This window comes from Engystomops pustulosus, chromosome 2 (genome assembly GCF_040894005.1).
Source record: "Engystomops pustulosus chromosome 2, aEngPut4.maternal, whole genome shotgun sequence".
Taxonomy (NCBI): domain Eukaryota; kingdom Metazoa; phylum Chordata; class Amphibia; order Anura; family Leptodactylidae; genus Engystomops; species Engystomops pustulosus.
In genome coordinates, this window is record NC_092412.1 from 185,246,252 (window position 1) to 185,265,384 (window position 19,133).

The 19,133-nt window shown below is 40.2% G+C and overlaps 1 protein-coding gene across 1 annotated transcript; it reads left to right on the top strand.

Annotated features, from left to right (window-relative positions):
* Positions 1-4,491: 4,491 nt before the first annotated feature.
* LOC140119013 (guanylyl cyclase-activating protein 2) lies at positions 4,492-18,448 on the top strand. Its single transcript, XM_072137590.1, has 4 exons — positions 4,492-5,156; positions 11,582-11,731; positions 15,303-15,417; positions 16,322-18,448. The coding sequence occupies exons 1-4, from the start codon at positions 4,956-4,958 to the stop codon at positions 16,447-16,449; spliced, it is 594 nt and encodes a 197-aa protein (XP_071993691.1). The 5' UTR covers positions 4,492-4,955; the 3' UTR covers positions 16,450-18,448.
* The last annotated feature ends 685 nt before the right edge of the window (positions 18,449-19,133 follow it).

The window sequence follows — 19,133 nt, forward strand, 5'->3', positions numbered from 1 at the left end:
TCTTAAAGTTTTTACAGTAGGATTTTCAAATTAAGTTGTAGCATTTTATGATTGTTTAAGTTCTGTAGCCGCTTTCTTCACCTCTTGATCCCTGCGGCTATACGGATTACATTGTTTTCTGCTTCAGTTTTGTGGGTAGCATCCAATGAATTTGGCAACATTTCTTTGATCCCTTGCACAAGATGCAGTATTACAGGGTCACACCTAAGAAATGTTCTTATAGACTTTTACATTGGCATGTATGACGTCAGCACGTATTCAGTCACTGAGTTTGTTCTATGAATTTTTGAGAAACGCACCTATATTTAACAACAGAAAGTAAAACTCATGTAGCCAGACATGATTTATGGCACAGGAAATCTGTAACTCTGATTATTCCCCTGGTTTTCAGAGTTCTGGTTTTTCTGGATAAACTGGCTTAGCAGGATTACTGTGTGCACCACAAAGAATGCATGCTGCTGTCCACTGCAGAGCCCCATTTAAAGAAATGTCCACTGCAGAGCCCCCCATAAATGAAATGTCCACAGCAGAGCCCCCCTTTAATGAAATGGCCACAGCAGGTCCCCTCCAAAAAAATGTCCCCTTGACAAAAAAACCCCCTATACTCACCTTCAGCTTCTTGTCCCCGCAGCTCCATCTTCTACTCTTCTGGCTCACACGCAACACTATGACATCACATGTCCGTGGCCCCGCCATACCATAGTGTATGCATGCAGGCCGGAAGAGAAGAATATGGAGCTGCGGGGAGAAGAAACTAGAGGTGACTATGACGTTTTTATTTTAACCTGGCAATCTTCACCCGGGCGCCTGCCCATAAAGCCTATATGAATATATGAAGATCCTTGCACACAAGGTATAATACCAAGCTAGCAACACATCATGTAGCTAGTGATATCTCTCATGCATTAGCTTGCTAGCACTACCTAGAGTTTATTTCAGTATTTAAAGGTTGATTTATTAAGTGCTGATGCATTGAACGGCAAAGCTTGATGTTAAACATACCCGCGGGTCACTTGATATACTTAGAGGCTCAGCACGGTGGGTAATTCTATGCCAGGAACTGGCCCAGGCAATAGCTAGATCTACAGCCCACTCCATGCACCTTCACACTTACTTTGTGAATGTCAAATGCCTCCTTTCTTCTAAAAGAAACTTTATAAATGAAGGACTCTGGTGGGCATTACCTATGTGCTGCAGCTTCACAGGCTACCAGCTACCAATACAACTGGGAAGTAAAACCAGCAGGGGGTAACTATTACAGGGTGTGCAACCACAACCATCCTGAGGTAGGTGCGGGCCCTTTCCACCATTTAAGAAGGCAGAGGCGCTGGAGCCAACACCATCGGCACCACACCGGCTGCCTCATTAAAGAATGAATGTCAGAAAGGCTGCCTGTAGAGACACCACTGTTTGTGGCCTCTCTATGACCCATCATGCACTCCTGTGTCTCTCACTAATAATTAATAAGGGGATGTTGGAATTAAATACATATGCATTAGAGGGTTCTTGGGTCCATTTACTAACTATATATACATCTTGGGGGTCTTGCTACTAAATATGTATAAACCTGAGGGTTTTGCTACTAAATATGCATAAATCTGGGGATCTTGATAATATACACTACTGCTCAAAAGTTTGGAGTCACTTATGAATTTCCTTATATTCAATTAAGCTGACATTAACCAAATCATTAATATACTGTATACATTTTTAATGTGGTAAATGGCTATACTAGCTGCAAATGTCTGGTTTTTAATGCAATGTCTACATAAGTGTATATAGGCTCATTTCCAACCACTCTAGTGGTTTAATGGTACATTGTATACATTCAGCCATGACTAAGGATAAAGAGTTTATCCAAAATGCGTAGGCTAACTTTGTATAAGAAGAAGGATTTGTAATTCTTTTATAATGCTTTTATTGAAGTTTAAAAGCAGTTTGTATTAATTTAATTGAAGTTTGTATTATTGTATAAAATCAGAGCTTATTGTAATGATATGTACATATTCCCCTCCAGGTTGTACTTGTTGGGTGTGTTGTTATAAAAAAAAATGTTCAATAAAAAAATATCTGATTCAAAATGCGTAGTATATTGCATGGACGATTACATTGTGTCTACTTTTATGCACTATATGTATTGCAGAAGACATTAATAAAGATTTGGGATTTTTACTCTATGTGGAGTTTTGTATCTTGGAGCCGGACTGCTGTGTTTGTCTAGTTGTACTCCATAGAAGCTGGAGAATCCTTGCTCAATCGAAATTAGCCAATAGAATGGCTACATCTCAGGTGAACTGACTATGTGTTTTGTTGTGGACTTAATGGTAAATTGTGTTTGCTAACTGGGGTAAGAAGGCTAATTGATGTTTAAAAAACCCTTGAAAACCCTTGTTCAAGTATGCCAGCAAAGCTGAAAACAGGCCAATTAGAGAAGCTATAAAACTGACCTTTCTTTGAGCTGGTTTACAATCTTGGGCATCACATTTGTTTGTTCTATGAAAATCTCATAATGGCCAGAAAAAAAGTCTATTCTCGTTCTTAGAAATAAAGGCCATTCCATGTTATGAATTGCCAAGAAACTAAACATTTCTCAATTGGCAGCTTCATTAATTAGAACCCGCCAAATGCCAGTGTCAACCTCTACAGTGAAGAGGTAACTCCAGGTGCTGCCCTTCAGGGCAGAGTGATAAAGAAACAGCCATATCCGAGACAGGCTAATAAAAGGAAAAGATTAATATGGACAAAAGAACACTGACATTTGACAGAGGAAGATTGGAAAAAAGTGTTATGGACAGACGAATCTAAGTTTGAGGTGTTTGGATCACACAGAAGAACAAAAGTGAGACGCAGAACAACTGAAAAGTTGCTGAAATAGTGCTTGATGCCATTTGTCAAGCATGTTGGAGGTAATATGATGGTCTGGGGTTGCTTTGGTGCTGAAAAATTGGGAGATCAAGGTGATTTTAAATAAGGAAGGCTATCACTTCACTTTCATGCCTTGCCATGCCCTGTGGACAGCACTTGATTGTAGCCAATTTCATGCTACAACAGGACAATGACCCAAAGCTCACCTGCACATTATACATGAACTATTTAGGGAAGAAGCAGACAGCTGTTATTCTATCTATAGTGGAGTGGCCACCCCAGTCACCAGATCTCAGAATCCCATTGAGCTGTTGTGGGAGCAGCTTGACTGTATGATACGTAAAAAGTGCCCATCAAGCCAATACAACTTGTGGGATGGGCGTCTGGAAGCATGGGGTGAAATATCTCTAGATTACCTCAGCAAATTAACAGTTAGAATGCCAAAGGTCTGCAATGCTGGAATTGCATAAAAGGTAGCCTTCTTTGATGAAAGCAAAAAATATATATTTCAAACCTTGTCAATGTCTTGGCTATATATTCTATTCATTTTGCAACTCATTTGAAAAATAAAAGTATGAGTTTTCATGGAAAACACAAAATTGTTTTTTAAACAACTTTTAAACGGTTGTATATATATACTGTATATAGGACCTTTGCAACTCAATATTAGAGATGGAGCACACAATAGTGAAAACTAGTAACATGCATAATCCAGTTTATAAATAGCCAGAAACTGTTTTATTCAAAATTTGTTGAATGTCACTTATGCCTTTAAAGAGGTTGTCTGACAGTATAAAAAACCTGTTGGTGGCCAGGAGTGCTTCCGGCTTCCTGTGCTGCCATCACTCCGGTCCATGCCCCATGTAAACAAACAGGGGCTGCACTGCACTGCGCTCATCTTCTGGGCCGGCTGAGGTGGCCGGACATGTCCACCCATCCCTATTCCCAGCATTGTATTATGCGGGACGGTGGGCAAGGCCATGGCATGAAGCTGAATGCAGCGTTGCTTTCGTGCCCCTGTTTGTGGGCACCTGGAAGGACCGCAGAGGTGAGTAAATGTTTATTTTTTTAACCAGCCCCATCCCGGCCACCAATAGGTTTTTTTATGCTGTCGGACAACCCCTTTAAAGATTGACTGCAGTGATGACCTGACTTTGGACAGCATGTTATCTGACAAGAGTTAACGCCTTCAGAAGAGTAGCAGTTTTTACATTAAAAAACACATGGAGGTTGTCTCTTTACTACTAGCTTATGTATCTTCCCCATACAATTTAGGAATGAAGGTCCTATTAGGTGCTTTCTCTTCTTTCTACCCTAGACCTGTCTCCCATAAAGCACAAAAAGAGAGAATACAGTTTAGCTTTAAATCTAATATATGCTCTTTTTCTGATTTTCCTCTTTGCCTTTTTATTATTGCCACTCTGATTAATTTCTATACTTGAAATAAATGTAACAGATACAGTAGAATTCATTATTATATATTTGTACCGTGTAGTAACTTGCATGGTGTATTGTACCTTTAAGAATCACATGAGAGCATCCTTATGAGAATCTTCTAATGATCTTAGGTCTTATCCCTATCTGGCAACACATGTTGTATTTAGTCTAATGGAGCCAACCCCCTCCATCGTCTCCTTGTGCAGATCAGACAGAGCATTATCTGGGAACAGGCACTGTTAGGCGCACACCGGACTTACAACAATTTCTGATTTCTGATTGTATCCAGTAAAAGCTCGGATTTCTGTTTACAGTTAATCTGTTAATACAGATAAATGCCAATGACAAGGGATGGATCAAGAAAGATACTTCCAGATGAGAAGACTGAATGCGAGTGGGTACACCATATTAGAAAACTGATATTCTTTTGAGCCGTTTTATATTTTCTTGTACAAGAACAATTGGACCTTTCTTCTCTCTCACCATTCCACAAAGCAGAAACACTTGGAATGTGGTTTGCAGAGGCAGGACTACAAAGCTGCATGGGTGGCACCATATTCATATTGTCTCACAAACATAAGGTCATTGGGTCATTGAGTGAAGAGGGAAAGCAAGACTGAGGAGACGGAGTGCCATAAAAGACATTTGTGAAGATGGGGCAGCACCTCAGTGAGGAGTCTAACAGGGTGGAAATAGATGTGGCCGAGCTCCAGGAATGGTATAAGAAATTTGTTGTAGAATGCCCTAGTGGAACTCTTTTTATGCATGAATTTAAGCGTTTCTTCGGCGTGACTGACAACCAAGAAGCAGCAGACTATGTGGAACATATGTTCAGAGCTTTTGATAAAAATGGGGTAAGTTTTGCCCTTAAATCTTTTATGCTATAACACAAGCAATCAGATATCTGTGTCTATTTACTTGTGGGAAAATACACAGTATAACTTGTTATTTATTCATAGCTTTACGATTTCTGCACTTAGAAGTCGGTGTAATCTTTCTAAGATAGAGAAGATGCCTGTTCAATTAAATATATGTTATTGAGAACCTTTCCCCTCTGCTCGTGCGATATACCATGTTGCCTGTGGATCAATCAGCATGTATGGAGCAGCCTGGCTAAACATGAAACAGAAGTGGGTTTATAAATATTAGTGATTAGATGTGTTCAACTAGTAATAAGGACACTGAGACTATTACTGGAGACTGAAGCTCTAGTCCTGAGCAGAAACCAAACTGTCTGACCAGACATATATGTTACAATAAAAATGTTTTTTTTTTAAATTTCCGTTCCAACCAGAATTTTTTTCAGGTGGCAGGTTAGGACACATTTTTACCGGGGTTAACTGCTATAGCACCAATTTTCTGGATATTTTTTTTTGTTAGGGCTTTAGATTTTTTCAGTTGCTGATTCTGCTTTTACCATCAGCCTCAATATAATATTCAGGAGGGAGAATTATCACTAGAACTGTAAGATATTAACATCTCTAAATGTCAGCAAGTCTTTTATCCAAGCAAATTTACTTAAATGTATTCTATACTATGGAAGCCTTGAAGCATAACAAAACTTTTGAAGCCATTTCAGATATGAATAGATGACAATATTATTATAACAAAAAAAAGCAATTGGAAAGGGAAACTTACAACAATGTAAAGTCCCAAAAGGTTGTTACCAAAAGGCACAATAAGATTCAATTTAACCTACCAATGATTTATTACAAACACGCAAATAAATAACATTTCATTTTATTAAATTAAATATCCAAAAGAAAGTAGGGGATTGTTTAAAATTCAGTACAAATATGGGACAATATGTACAGGGGTCAATTTATGTATAACCTAACCCAGAAACATGTATAATTTCAGATAATGTATACTGGTTTAAAAATACATATGCCAAAATACATTTAATCCATTTAGATACATCTAGTTCATTAACAGTGGAACAATATTAATCATGGCTAAATTACAAAGGTCTACATAGATATCTCCACTAAAACATTAGTCAAAATCCTAAAGCTATCAAATATACTCGAGTATAAGCTGAGATTTTGAGCACAAAATTTGTGTTGAAAAACTCTAACTCGGCTTATACTCTTCTATAAAAAAATTAACACTATACTCACCTTTCCGATGTCCCCCGTAGGTCTTCTTCTGCTTCCGATGCTCCGGTGCCGCCTCATGTCCTTCGAATCCTCTTCGAGTTCTTCCGCTCCTCTTCGGCTACTCTTCAGGAAGTTCCGCTCCTCTTTGGGTCCCCTTGCGCTGCCGGCAGCTCACAAACAATGATGTTGGCAAGCGGCTGACGTCATTTTGTGTGCCGGCCGAGAGCGAAGACCCGTAGAGGAGCTGAACCTCCTAAAGAGGAGCAGAAGAGCAACGGAAGAACCGAAGAGGACCGAAGGACCCAAGGCAGCATCGGAAGCAGGAGAGGACCTACAAAGGATGCCGAAAAGGTGAGTACAGTGTTAATTTTTTTTTTTTACTACAGGGGCTGGAAGGCTGTATACTACAGGGGTTGGCTGGCTATATGCTACAGGGGCTTGCAGGCTATATTTTACAGGGGATGACAGGCTGTATACTAAGGGGGCTGGCAGGCTATATACTAGATGGGGCTGGCAGGCTATATACTAGAGGGGGCTGTCAGACTATATACTAGAGGGGGCTGGCAGGCTATATACTAGAGGGGGCTGGCAGGTTATATATACTAGAGTGGCTGGCAGGCTATATACTAGAGAGGCTGGCTATATACTACAGGGGCTGGCAGGCTATATACTACAGGGGGCTGGCAGGCTATATACTTCAGGGGCTGGCAGGCTTTATACTAGAGGGGGCTGTCAGACTATATACTACAGGGGGCTGGCAGGCTATATATTAGAGGGGCTGGCAGGCTATATACCAGAGGGGGCTGGCAGGCAATATACTAGAGGGGCTGGCTGGCTATATACTACAGGGGCTGCAGGCTCTATACTACAGGGGGCTGGCTGGGTGTATACAACAAGGGGGCTGTCTGGCTATATACTACAGGGGCTGGCAGGCTATATACTACAGGGGGCTGGCTGGCTATATACTGGGAGGCTGTGACCAATGCATTTCGCACTCTTGTAAAAAGTTTTTCTATTTTTTATTAAACTTATTTCAAAAAAGATATTATAGGATCCTCTTGATCTTTCGCTGATTTCATTGCTGTAGAGCCTGCAGTATGGTTTGCTTCTTTTGTGTCAAATTATACAATGTAATATGGATACACCAAATATTATATTAATAACAATAATCAACAATAATGAACATAATGTTAGTTTCTAAGAGCGGAACTCTTCTTGTAGACCATGGCAACCAATCAGAGCTCAGCTTTCATTTTATAAAAATCTGTTGGAAAATGAGCTGCGGGCTGCTGTTGTTGGGGGTGGGGTGTAGGGTCTGTTAAGAAAAGAATTAAATATGGACTCACCTTCTCTGCTGCATCAGGGACTGGAACAGGGGGCGGGTGGGCATGACAGGCAGCACTGGAAAAGATGAGTACATATTTATTTTTTATTTACTGTCCCCCTAGCCCACCTCTACATTTTAAAAAAAAAGCCAGACAACCCCTCTAACCTTTCGGGACTGTAGTAGCTGTTGCTAATTAGCTTCACTTGAAATACTCAGAAATATGCGGATATAAACATGTATGTTAAAATAGTTTTTTGTCTGGTAAAAACATCTGACTGAGACAAATGATGTCAGATTTTTTCCCACCTTCAGTGTGACCCAAAATCTTGAATAATTAATTGAAAAAATAATTTAAATCATTTAGAGGGGGAAATTTAAAATGCATCACTAAAATAATATCAGCTTGTGTAGCCAGTACACAACTGCCAAAATTTATTTCAAATCAAGCATGATAAACCTGGGACACTTACTCATAGACACAGGCACTGTGGTAATCTTATAATTGCTATATATCACCACCTTCCTTCTAAATCAACTTTTGAAATTATGCTAATGATCCTGAAAGGCTACACGGTGTGTTATCAAAGCCCCTCCATGCTGCTGACTCACAGGAGGCTGGATGAAATCCTGACAGGTACTGGTTGTACCTCATATAGCTAGGCTAGAGTAGTATCCAATGAACATGCAGGGAAGCAACACTCCTGAAGATTTGTAAAGATTTATTCACCCAAAGGCAAGGTGGGAAATTTTAGTTCCTCAATGGAGCTATTTTCAAGCATTGAGGAGCTGAAACGTTGCACCTTGCCCTTTGGTGAAAAAATACTCCAAAATTTCAGGGGTGCCGTCCTGAGTGTTATATGGATACTGCCGTGACATTCGAGTTTGTTGAAGTTTGCACCCTTGTTGGGACCCTAAACTCTCTGCTCGCTGATCCATTACTTTTTGTCTCTCTGGCTAGACTGCAGGGTAGGGTAGCAAAACAGTTTTTTTACAATGAAAAATCATTCAAGCCCGGCTATATGCACTAAAGCCAAGGTGAAGGCAATTATGAATAGTTACAGAAAAAAAAGCTGAAGATAAAGAAGGAGTTTTCCCTTTTAGCACAACTATGAGCCAAAGCATACCTCTAAAACAATAAAAGAGTGCTTTCACCAGAACAAAATAAAAGTTTTGGATGACCCAGCCACAGCCCACACCTTAATTCAAATAAAAATATAGTATCATAGTATATAAGGCTGGAAAAAGTCCATCAAGTCCAACCTTTAAAGGGGTTATCTGAGTTTACTAATAATTTAGGGCCGGGGTGGGCTATTTAAAAATAGTAAACGTGTACTTACCTCTTCGGCCAGCCGGTAGCTCCCATCTGACACCATCTCCCAGTGCTTACAATGCTGAGAGATAGGGACGGATGGGAGGAGCCGGCCACATTGCTGGCCGGAAGCTCCCTGTGCACGGCTTCTGTGCCCCTGTAAACAAACAGGGGCACGGATTTGAAGGACTGCAGCACGGGACATCAGCGGTGCCGGAGGAGGTAAATGCACCTTTATTATTTTTAAATAGCCCTCCCCTGCCCGGCCCCAAATTATTAGTAAACTGGGATAACCCCATTAAGAATTAAACAAATGTTTTTTCCTATAACTCGTGATTATTTTGCTTTCCAGAAAGGCATCCAGGCCTCTCTTGAACACGTACATAGAGTCCGCCATAACAACCTCCTGTGGCAGAGAGTTCCCTAGTCTTACAGTAAAGAACCTTTGTCTATGCTGATGGTAGAATCACCTCTCCTCTAGGCGTAGAGGATGCCCCCTTGTCCTGGTCACAGGCCTAGGTATAAATCTATCTTTGGAGAGATACGTGTACTGCCCATTCAGGTATATTTGTACATTGCAATGAGGTCTCCCCTCAGCCCTCTTTTTTCTATACTGAATAATCCCAAATTTTGTAATCTGTCATTGTATTCTAGTCCCCCCATTCCCTTAATAACCTTAGTTGCTCTATGTGCTGCACCCGTTCAGGTTCTACTATGTAATTTTTATACACGGGTATCCAAAACTGTACACAATATTCCATGTGTGGTCTGACCAGTGATGTATGTAATGGCAAAATTATGTCCTTATCATGAGAATCTATACCTCTCTTGATACATCCCATCATTTTTTTGCCTGGCTCTGGTCACTAAAATAAAGTTTACCATCCACCAATACCCCCAGTCTTTTTCAACTCCAGTTTTACCAAGTAATTGACTGTTTAGAACATAATTATACTTTTTGGTTCCATGGCCCAAGTGCATAACTTTACATGTATCTACATTAAACTTCATCAACCATTTCTCTTCCCATTCCTCAAGCTTCCACAAATCCCTTTGTAATGCTATACTATCAGCCTCAGAATTTATTTCTTTACACAGTTTAGTATCATCTGCAAATATTGAAACTTAACTGTGTAAACCCACTACAATGTCATTAATAAAAATATTAAAAAGAAGTGGCCCCAATACTGACCCCTGTGGCACTCCACTGTTAACATCAACCCAATCTGAGAATGTGCCATTAATGACAACCCTCCGTTTTCTATCAAAAAGCTAATTGCTTATCCATGAACAAGAATTTACATTTATCATTGAACAAAAAATTATCTAACATCCTTATGACTCTCCAAACTCTGAATTTCAGGCTGTATTTCTTATGATCTATTTCTATTAGAACCATTGGCCCCAGTCTCTCATGTTTAGTAAAAGCACTTTCTATAAATGACCCTTCTTATCCTGATAGCTGTTGGTATCACATTTGCAGCACAACAGCCAGTGATTTACTTCCATGAATTATTCCCCATGTCACAACCTATTGCAGCCTCTAAAAGATTTCCTAATACTAATGTATGGCGTGGGGGAAGCTGCCGCAATGGTGGCCGCTAGGTCTTATTTTCAGGGGAGGCCTTATATTTCCAAGCCTGAACAATATTGTACTAGGTCTTATTTTTGGGGGATGTCTTATTTTAGGGGAAACAGGGTAGTAAGACAATGGGGCACATTTACTTACCTGTTCGGAGGAGTTCATTCACCGACAATCATGCACTCTGCCACGATTCACTAAAATTGTGTGCCCGATATCTTGCATGTGTCGCTTCCCCGCTCAGGTCCGATGGAGTTCACCTTCTTTTTCCTGGTGCATTATAAGTGCTTGAATTTGCAACTTAATTTGAAAGTTGAATCCTGTGCTCAGTCCAAATCATTCCGATCATCCAACGTCAAAATGCTGCGCCAAAATCCATTTGCGTGCGACACATTATCCTGTTAAATATCTGTCACAGCCGTGCAAAACCCGAAAACATTGGAAAGTCCGACGAACCCTTAGTAAATAAGCCCCAATATGACCAGCAATGAACTAGCTGTGAGCCTGCTGCAGATGACTGGAGCACAGTTCTTTCAATCACAACAGTTTACTACCGCTGGACCAGAGCAAAGCTGCAGAGGAACTGGATGTGGTACAATTAGTCAAAACATAGCCAGCAACATAAACCATTCACACTAAGAAATGTCAAGCAAAAACACAGAGAGAAATGAAATCCAACCATAGCCATATTCTGCGTGCAGAGGGAGACACTGGCACAGGTGTAACAATACAGTCAACAAGTTTTATATGGTATAGGGTGCATATTTCAATCATATGTGACTTTAAAGGTGGAAAAAGTTATGAAATGATCCTACTTGGTATGATATATACATGACAAAACCTGGCTTCTAATTCCACGTACATAATTCTTCTCATTGTTAGAAATCATACAAGAAGTCTCAGTATACATCAAAGTTGTGTGTAAATTGAAGAAGTTAATCTTCTGTTTTTGTCACTTTTAGGATAACACAATAGATTTCCTGGAATACGTGGCTGCTCTTAATCTAGTTTTACGGGGCAAACTTGAGCACAAGCTGAAATGGACCTTCAAGGTGTACGACAGAGATGGAAATGGCTGTATTGACAAGACTGAGCTATTAGAAATAGTAGAGGTAAAGAACTGTGTACATTTTAATTAACGTTTACATACAATATTTAAAGGAAACCTAACATCAGAAATCTACCTATTAAGGTAGATATGATGGTAGGTTCCTTTTAACCTACTAAATCCTAATCTATCTTTAGCTAAACCTACAATGCTTTCTAAACTAAGCTAAACTTTGTCTAGCTAATATGGAATTTTTCAGAGATGCTACTGGGACGTGGAGCAGCCTCTCTGGGCAGTGGGAGCAAAGGCTACTCCATTCCTCAGTAACCTCTGCAATCCCTTTCTTTCCTGCTAAAGATAGATTAGGGTTTAGTAAATTAATGGAATCCTACAAGCAGATCTACCTTAAACGAAACCTACCTTCACAGATCTACCTATTAAGGTAGATCCGGTGGCAGGTTCATCTAATTTATAGCAGCTGAGCCCTTCTAGTCCCCTGTAAGATTTGTAATATTTTATGACCCTAATATGCTAATTTCTTTCTTTCCTTCTACCAAAAATTTTCAGCATGCAGCTCTATGTAGCTGCGCACACTCGTCCGTGAAGCCGGATTTCTGTGCATGCGCAGAAACCACGTTGAGACCACACAGCAGCCAGCCTGCCCTCTGCATAGACTATCTATGCAGAGCCGCGCAGAGCCACATTCAATGACTTCTTTGCACAGAGCTTATGAGTATTATCTTCTGCTATCCTCACACACTTGTACTACTAACGAATCCACTGAGGAGCTGCACGCTGAAGATTTCTTGGTAGAAGGAACAAAAGAGGCTATTGGCTTTACTGTGAACTCCGGCTACTTCACGCTCCAGTAGTCTCTTAACAAAATTAGCATGTTAGGGTGATAAAAGATTATAAATGTTACAGGGAACTAAAGGATTAGCCCTAAAAAGGGTTTGGCTGCTATACGTTAGATGAACCTGCCATCGGATCTACCTTAATATGTTTCCTTTAATAGGTAGATTTTTGATAGGTTTCATTTAATATCTTTTTGTTGCATGGCATGCACGGTCTGATAAACATTTCTGTAGTTAGATTTCATAAAACAATTAACTTTTTTGGTTCTTCAACTTGTATGTGTTATGATAATATATTGATGATATTTATTGCCAATGCCAAAAAGCAGGATTCTTATGACCCTGTCCTTCTAAGCTTCTCAACTACAATTTAGAATTGAACTTAGGTTTGCTGGAGACTTGCCCTTATTATCCAGATTGACATTAGGCAGTGACAGTATTGAAACCAAAGTGTTTTATTTTAGGTAAGCCTTTTGATCTTTGACATGTTATAATATGCAAACGCTTTTCATCCTAAAGCTGGCTGAGCTGAAATCCCTATTTCTTGTCCTCAGAACAAACCAAAGTGGCAAGTGTGGACATCTTTACTTTTGTGAACAAATTTCAAGTATAGTTTATTACACAGCATTTTGGAAGAGGTGCTACATGGTGGAGAAATATACAACTTCACAAGCAAAAAATTAAATGCCAAAAATAACATGGACTACATGATATAATTCTTAAAAAAAATCACATAATATACTTGAAATATTTAACTTACATCATTCAGTGTTATTTATTAACAGATTTTGAAAAACTATTTATGTGCTTTGTTTATTTTTGTAAAATCTACCACCAAAATCCAGCATGATAAACCAGGGAAACCAACTCATAGATCCAGGCACTATCACTGTGGTAGCCTCCTTATATAAGAAGAAGATTACCTCACGGTATTTGGATCTATAGGTTAGTGCTCCTGGTTAACACATGCCGACTCTGTAATACTATACCTGTAGTCTATTCTGAGGGATGCGTTAAGTTGGGCTAAACATTTGATTCATATCGCGATCTTGTACAGTACCGGCAATAGGAGTAACGATAATAATCATAACGGGACTAGGTAGGAGGCGGGTCAAACCGCCGACAGCACCGCCCACTAGGCGGCGATAGGCTAGGACAACCGCCCTGGAGAGGCGTCGATGGTGACGAGTCACCAGCTGATTGGGCACAATTACCTGTGACGCATAAACGCGTCATCAGATACACAGTGCGTTTGGATTGGCTGACGGGGGGGGGGGGGGACTCGCCAGCGGTGACGAGCTTAGGATCCGGGATTTAAACGGGGCTGAACCGGCGCGCGCCATGGCTAACACTGGCCACGGTGCACACCACACAGACTATGAGATAATGAACCCTAGTTAACTAAGCCTTACCTTACCCCTGATGAGTTTATGGCGAAAACGAAACGCGTAGGGCCCTAGGGTCTGTTAGGGAAACATGGCAGGCAGAAAATTCAGTTTAAACAGTTTAGACCAGTAATCCAAACTAAACTTGGAGCATGCAGATAGGGCCAAGCATAGCCCCTTGCTCTAAATAGATGCACCTCTGCCAACTCGCACAACTGTGATAGCAGGGGTCACTGCAGTGAGGATCTAGAGGTCATTACTTTTGATATTGCCTGCTTACCCACAGAATGTGGACGGAAACCGAAATCCATCCACATTAGTTTTTATAAATCAACTCCGTCAGTATGTGCGCCAATAATCATAGCGCAAGAATTTCAGAGTAGGTCAAGGAGCACACATGCTCACATACCTACCAAAGACAATAACTGACGAAGTGAGAATCTTTTTTTATATGTTGTTTGTCTGTTAGTATAGTTCTGTCCTAATAATTTTAATTGTAAAAAAAGAAATAAAAGCTACGTTTTAATTTCCGTTAAGAATACCTCCAATCACAGTGAATCTCCTGGTTTATCATGCTGGATTTTGATGGTGGATTTTCTTTAAGAGATTTGATGTTCCACTGTGTCTCATATCTGCCCCACAACCTGTATTTGCCAGGTGTTGGATTATGACAGCACCTGGGGCCCAACAATGACCCATGTGTCTGCCATCTACAAAAGCCATTCAAAACCAAATCCTAGTGCAATAAGCAACCTGTCAGTGTAAAATGTACATGTAAAATACATTACAGTCGTTTTATGCTTATGAAAAATTCTGTAAATTAATAGAAAATGGCACAGATAATTAGCATAATGTTGTAAAAATATTGAAAAAAAAAAGAAAAAAAAATTGTTCATCCCATCTCCCAATTAAAGTAATAAAAAGAAGTCAAATGGTTTGACAATTTCCCCTTCCCCTATGGTTTCCTGTGGATAGTGAGTCACTTTCATGGGACAACTTGTGTAAGTTTATTTTCATGAAACTATTAAAGGGGTATACCCTTTCTCTAATTCACTGTTATTAACAAAAATGTAGCATTTCACAGATATAATTCCAACCTATCTCTATCAGTCCTGCTGTACACTATTTCAGTCACCCCTAGACACAACCTTGTAACTTCTGACTTGGGGTTGGGCCGCCATCTGGGATTTGTGTGTGACAGCTGTGCTGCTGAGTTCCTGTGTCTTTCTGCTCTGAGCCTGTAGCCACGCCCCCTGCACGGAGCTCACACTGATACACAGTTATTGTGTTAACATCACTAATGTTAACAAATGTGAGAATGTTCTTTTGTGGGAAAACCCCTTCAAGCCTCTTTTGCTTCCTCATATTTGATGTTAAATATTCATTTTTATTACAGTCCATATACAACTTGAAGAAAGTTTGTCGCCAAGGTCAAGAAGATCGGTCTCCTTTGTTGTCACCAGAAGAAGTGGTGGATAGGATATTCCAACTAGTGGATGAGAATGGAGATGGTATGCTGCTGATAGTTCAATTGCTAGACAGTTATTTAGAAAAGCTTTTCTAACATTCCCTCTTGTGTCATTAATAAGGCCTGTTTACCTAAAAAAAAAATTCCAAAATTCTATGCAAATGAGCAGAGAAGAAACACTTTTTACCTGAGATTGGTTACATTTAGAGTCTGGAAGATGAATTTCTATTCAGACACACTAAAGATTAAATTCCTGCCTAAGGGTACATTCAGACAGCCGTATGCCCGCCCGTCCGCAGCCGGGCGGGTATAGCGCTGTGTGCTGGAGAGGAGGTGACCCCTCCCATGTTCATAGGGAAAAGCGCGCACGGCCGCACACACAGGGAAAGATAGAGCATGCTCTATCTTTTCTCAGTGTGGGGCACGGAACCGGCACCGCCACCGAACTGCCATTGGCGTCTATAGGGATGTACATGCAGCCACAAATTTGCGGCCACATATACATCCCCATAGACGGCTGTCTGAATGTACCCTAAGTCTGTAACTGTTTGTATTTCTGGTTCTTTAGCATATACAACCACATTGCAGGCTGGTGCAATTTGAAAGATGAGATTCTTATCTCTAATATGTTCGTGTGGTTCTAGGTGCTCTAGAGTCCAAGATAGGAATGTCATGAAGTGGATCCCCTATTACAGCCTCTAAAAGTGAATCTTCTAAGCTAATTTGCATATGACTTTTGAATTGGTAAATTGTTAGATAAAAGAGATATTGCTAGAATGGACATTTCATACCCTACCTGAGGATGCGTTATGTGGTTATGGTGGACATGCCCACCCTAGAAACCTTGGGCCCCATAGAACCTCTTGCTCTATTGTGACTTTTGATGCTCAATGTATATTTATATACTGTTAGTATACTTATGTACATTTTTATGACTTTCTTTGCAGGTCAGCTGTCTCTAGATGAATTCATAGATGGTGCTCGCAAAGACAAATGGGTGATGAAGATGCTTCAAATGGACGTGAGTCCCGGCAGCTGGATTAGTGAGCAGAGAAGAAAGAGTGCTCTGTTTTAATGTTAACTGGTTGGATACCTTCTTGTTTCTTTAATTGAAGACCTGATGAGCTCCACAGAGTATTGGAACTTCTCAAAAAGAGTTGGGCTATCAGGTTTTGAAGGCATTCAGTCACTGTGTGATTCCAGCAGCAAGCATTACTGATCAGAAATTATCATAAATGTTATTTTATTTCTGATTCTGATATTTGCTGCTATTGTGTTCTACGCATTATTTTGACCAGGCATTCCTTATCTCTATGTACAACATAAATGTTGTGTTGGTAGGTTGCTCAAATGCTATTGTTCTGCAATCTTGATTTTGCAATGTTGGCTCAAGTTGAAAGTGTTTTTTTAAATTGTACCTTTAATTATTTGCTTTTTACTACCCAATAGAAATGTTAAAATGAGGTTTTAAAGTCAAATGACAAACTAGGCAGCTTCTTAGAAGCAAATTTGACTGTAAGGCTCATCTACATAACCGAACCATATCTAAAAGACAACATGGTGAGACCCTGCAAGGACATAAGGAATGGGGCTGTCATATCTTTTATTCAGTCACATGTTGGAGGTCAAAGGCAGGTTGCCATAATTCAACGTTAAGGGATGGCACAGGCGCAGTGGGAATTTCACAAGTCACTTGTTAAAATACCTGCACCACCTTCCTTATTCTTCAAAGTTTGTGGCCCAATTATATTTTTTATGCACTTGCTTTGTGCAAGTTGCGACACATTGGCCCACATTTACAAAAGCCCCTGCGCCAGTTTTCTGTCGGAGTTTGCACTTTTTTTTCAGTGCAAACTACTTGCATGGGTATTTAAGAAGTGTCTCCGCCATATTTGTGTCAAACGTGACAGTTCTCTTTTGTGGCGGCTGCACTATTTTACATGTAATACAAATGTCTGCACTAAAACGGGTGTTCCAATGCTCAGTCGGACCGTGCGCCACATTCCAAGTCTGACAGAAATGTGTTGCACGCCCTATGTTAAATTTGCACCAAAAAAAGGGGTGCACTATGTCGGGGCAGTGCAGAGGGTGCCAGATTCAAGAAGAACCAGAAATCCTGAATCTGGAGCACCCTGCAGTTTGCACTGTTTTTAGTAAATGTGGGCCATTGTTAAATAGTGGTGCCCACTCTGAATTAGGTCTGTTGCACCTACTTTTTCTTGATGCACTTTGCTTTGTGCTTTTGAAAAAGGATTGTGGCACATTTCAGTAATAAATGTGTCGCAAACTACAAACACGCTCCTAGGTACACAGTATTTCAAGGTGTCGGACAAAATGCATCAGCGACACATTTGTGGTGCACAAACATAATAAATACAAGTACAAGCTCAAAAGACACTTTTTTCATGCAAACTTGGACAAAAAACTGGAACAGGCGCAATAATATATCTGGCCATATGTGTCCAACGAAACAAAGCATGGAGTCAACCCTTTTTCAGATTTTTGTGCAGAAGATCTACAGATTATTGCAGTACCAACAAAGTAAACGAAAGATTAACTAATCTCACTTAAATCTCAAAAGTGTCCTGGGGTGTGGATATTAAATTCACTCTATGCCGCAGATTTTCACTGTAGATGTGAATTCTGTTGCAAATATGCAGCCAAATTCACAATATGCAAATTTTGTCACTGATTTGCAAAATACCCAATGGAGAATCTGCTGCAGAAATGTGACAAGTTTTACTTTCTGTAACAGTATTGTTTCACATGGATGCCAATGTTGTGTGTATAGGAACACATTAAACCACTTTAATCTGCACTAGTATACAGCACTTTAAAACCTTGTACAGATATAACATAAGTGTTTAACCTCTTCCTTGTCAAGGGGTCTTTCAGCGATACAGAACCCTCTGGCAGGGAATTTCAGCAGATATGTATTATGACTGGAAGAAGAAATGTTAATTGATAATAAATGTGTGTGACAAAACTGTAATGCTATTGCATGTGAGCATCCTTTTATAAATGTACTAAACTTCTTACTGTTTATTTAATAAAACTAACAGCAAATGTGAAAATATGTTTCCACAGTTATTAAAGAAAAATCTGATGGATAATGGTGAAGCAATATCACAGCCCAGAGTAATAAAGGCAGAAATTTACAGTACTGTAGAATGATAGTAACAGGGAGTGTAACCAGGGGCGTAACTTGAGGGGGTGCAGAGTGTGCGATCGCAACCGGGCCCAAGAGGCCTAGAGGGCCCATATGATGTAACTTTCCTATATGAGTTGACTAGTACTATAAACAATACATTGTAATGGAGGGCCTGGCACACATTTTGCACTGGGGCCCAACAGATTCAAGTTACGCCGCTGAGTGTAACAATCTAAAGCAAGCCCTATGTGTTAAGCAAATGCAGCCAACCACAAACTTTATTTGTTGCTATGCAGTGAGTAGTATATGTGGGTCAATTCACAAAAAAGTCTGTGTTAAAGGGAACCTGTCATCAGGAAGGTCATTTGTACCTGATGATGGCTTTAAAAAAACAGCCTCACCTATGCTGATTCTCATTAGAATGTTTAAAAAGTTTATTCACATTATCTGCCTCTGGGAGCCAAGCGAGAGCTGGGGAAGGGGATGCAGCTCCAAAAGTCCCCATATTCTCGCTGTAACCTCTCCTCCAAGCTGACACCCCTTCCTCTAACTCTCTCTTGCGGCGGTAAAATTACATGAGGGGGTGGGGGTGCACAGGGGAGGGGGAG

Excerpts from the sequence above, each read along its gene's own strand:
- LOC140119013 (XM_072137590.1), top strand. The coding sequence starts at position 4,956 with ATGGGGCAGCACCTCAGTGAGGAGTCTAACAGGGTGGAAATAGATGTG. Across the intron at positions 5,157-11,581 it reads GAGCTTTTGATAAAAATGGG|GATAACACAATAGATTTCCT; the intron begins GTAAGTTTTGCC and ends TGTCACTTTTAG. Across the intron at positions 11,732-15,302 it reads AGCTATTAGAAATAGTAGAG|TCCATATACAACTTGAAGAA; the intron begins GTAAAGAACTGT and ends TTTTTATTACAG.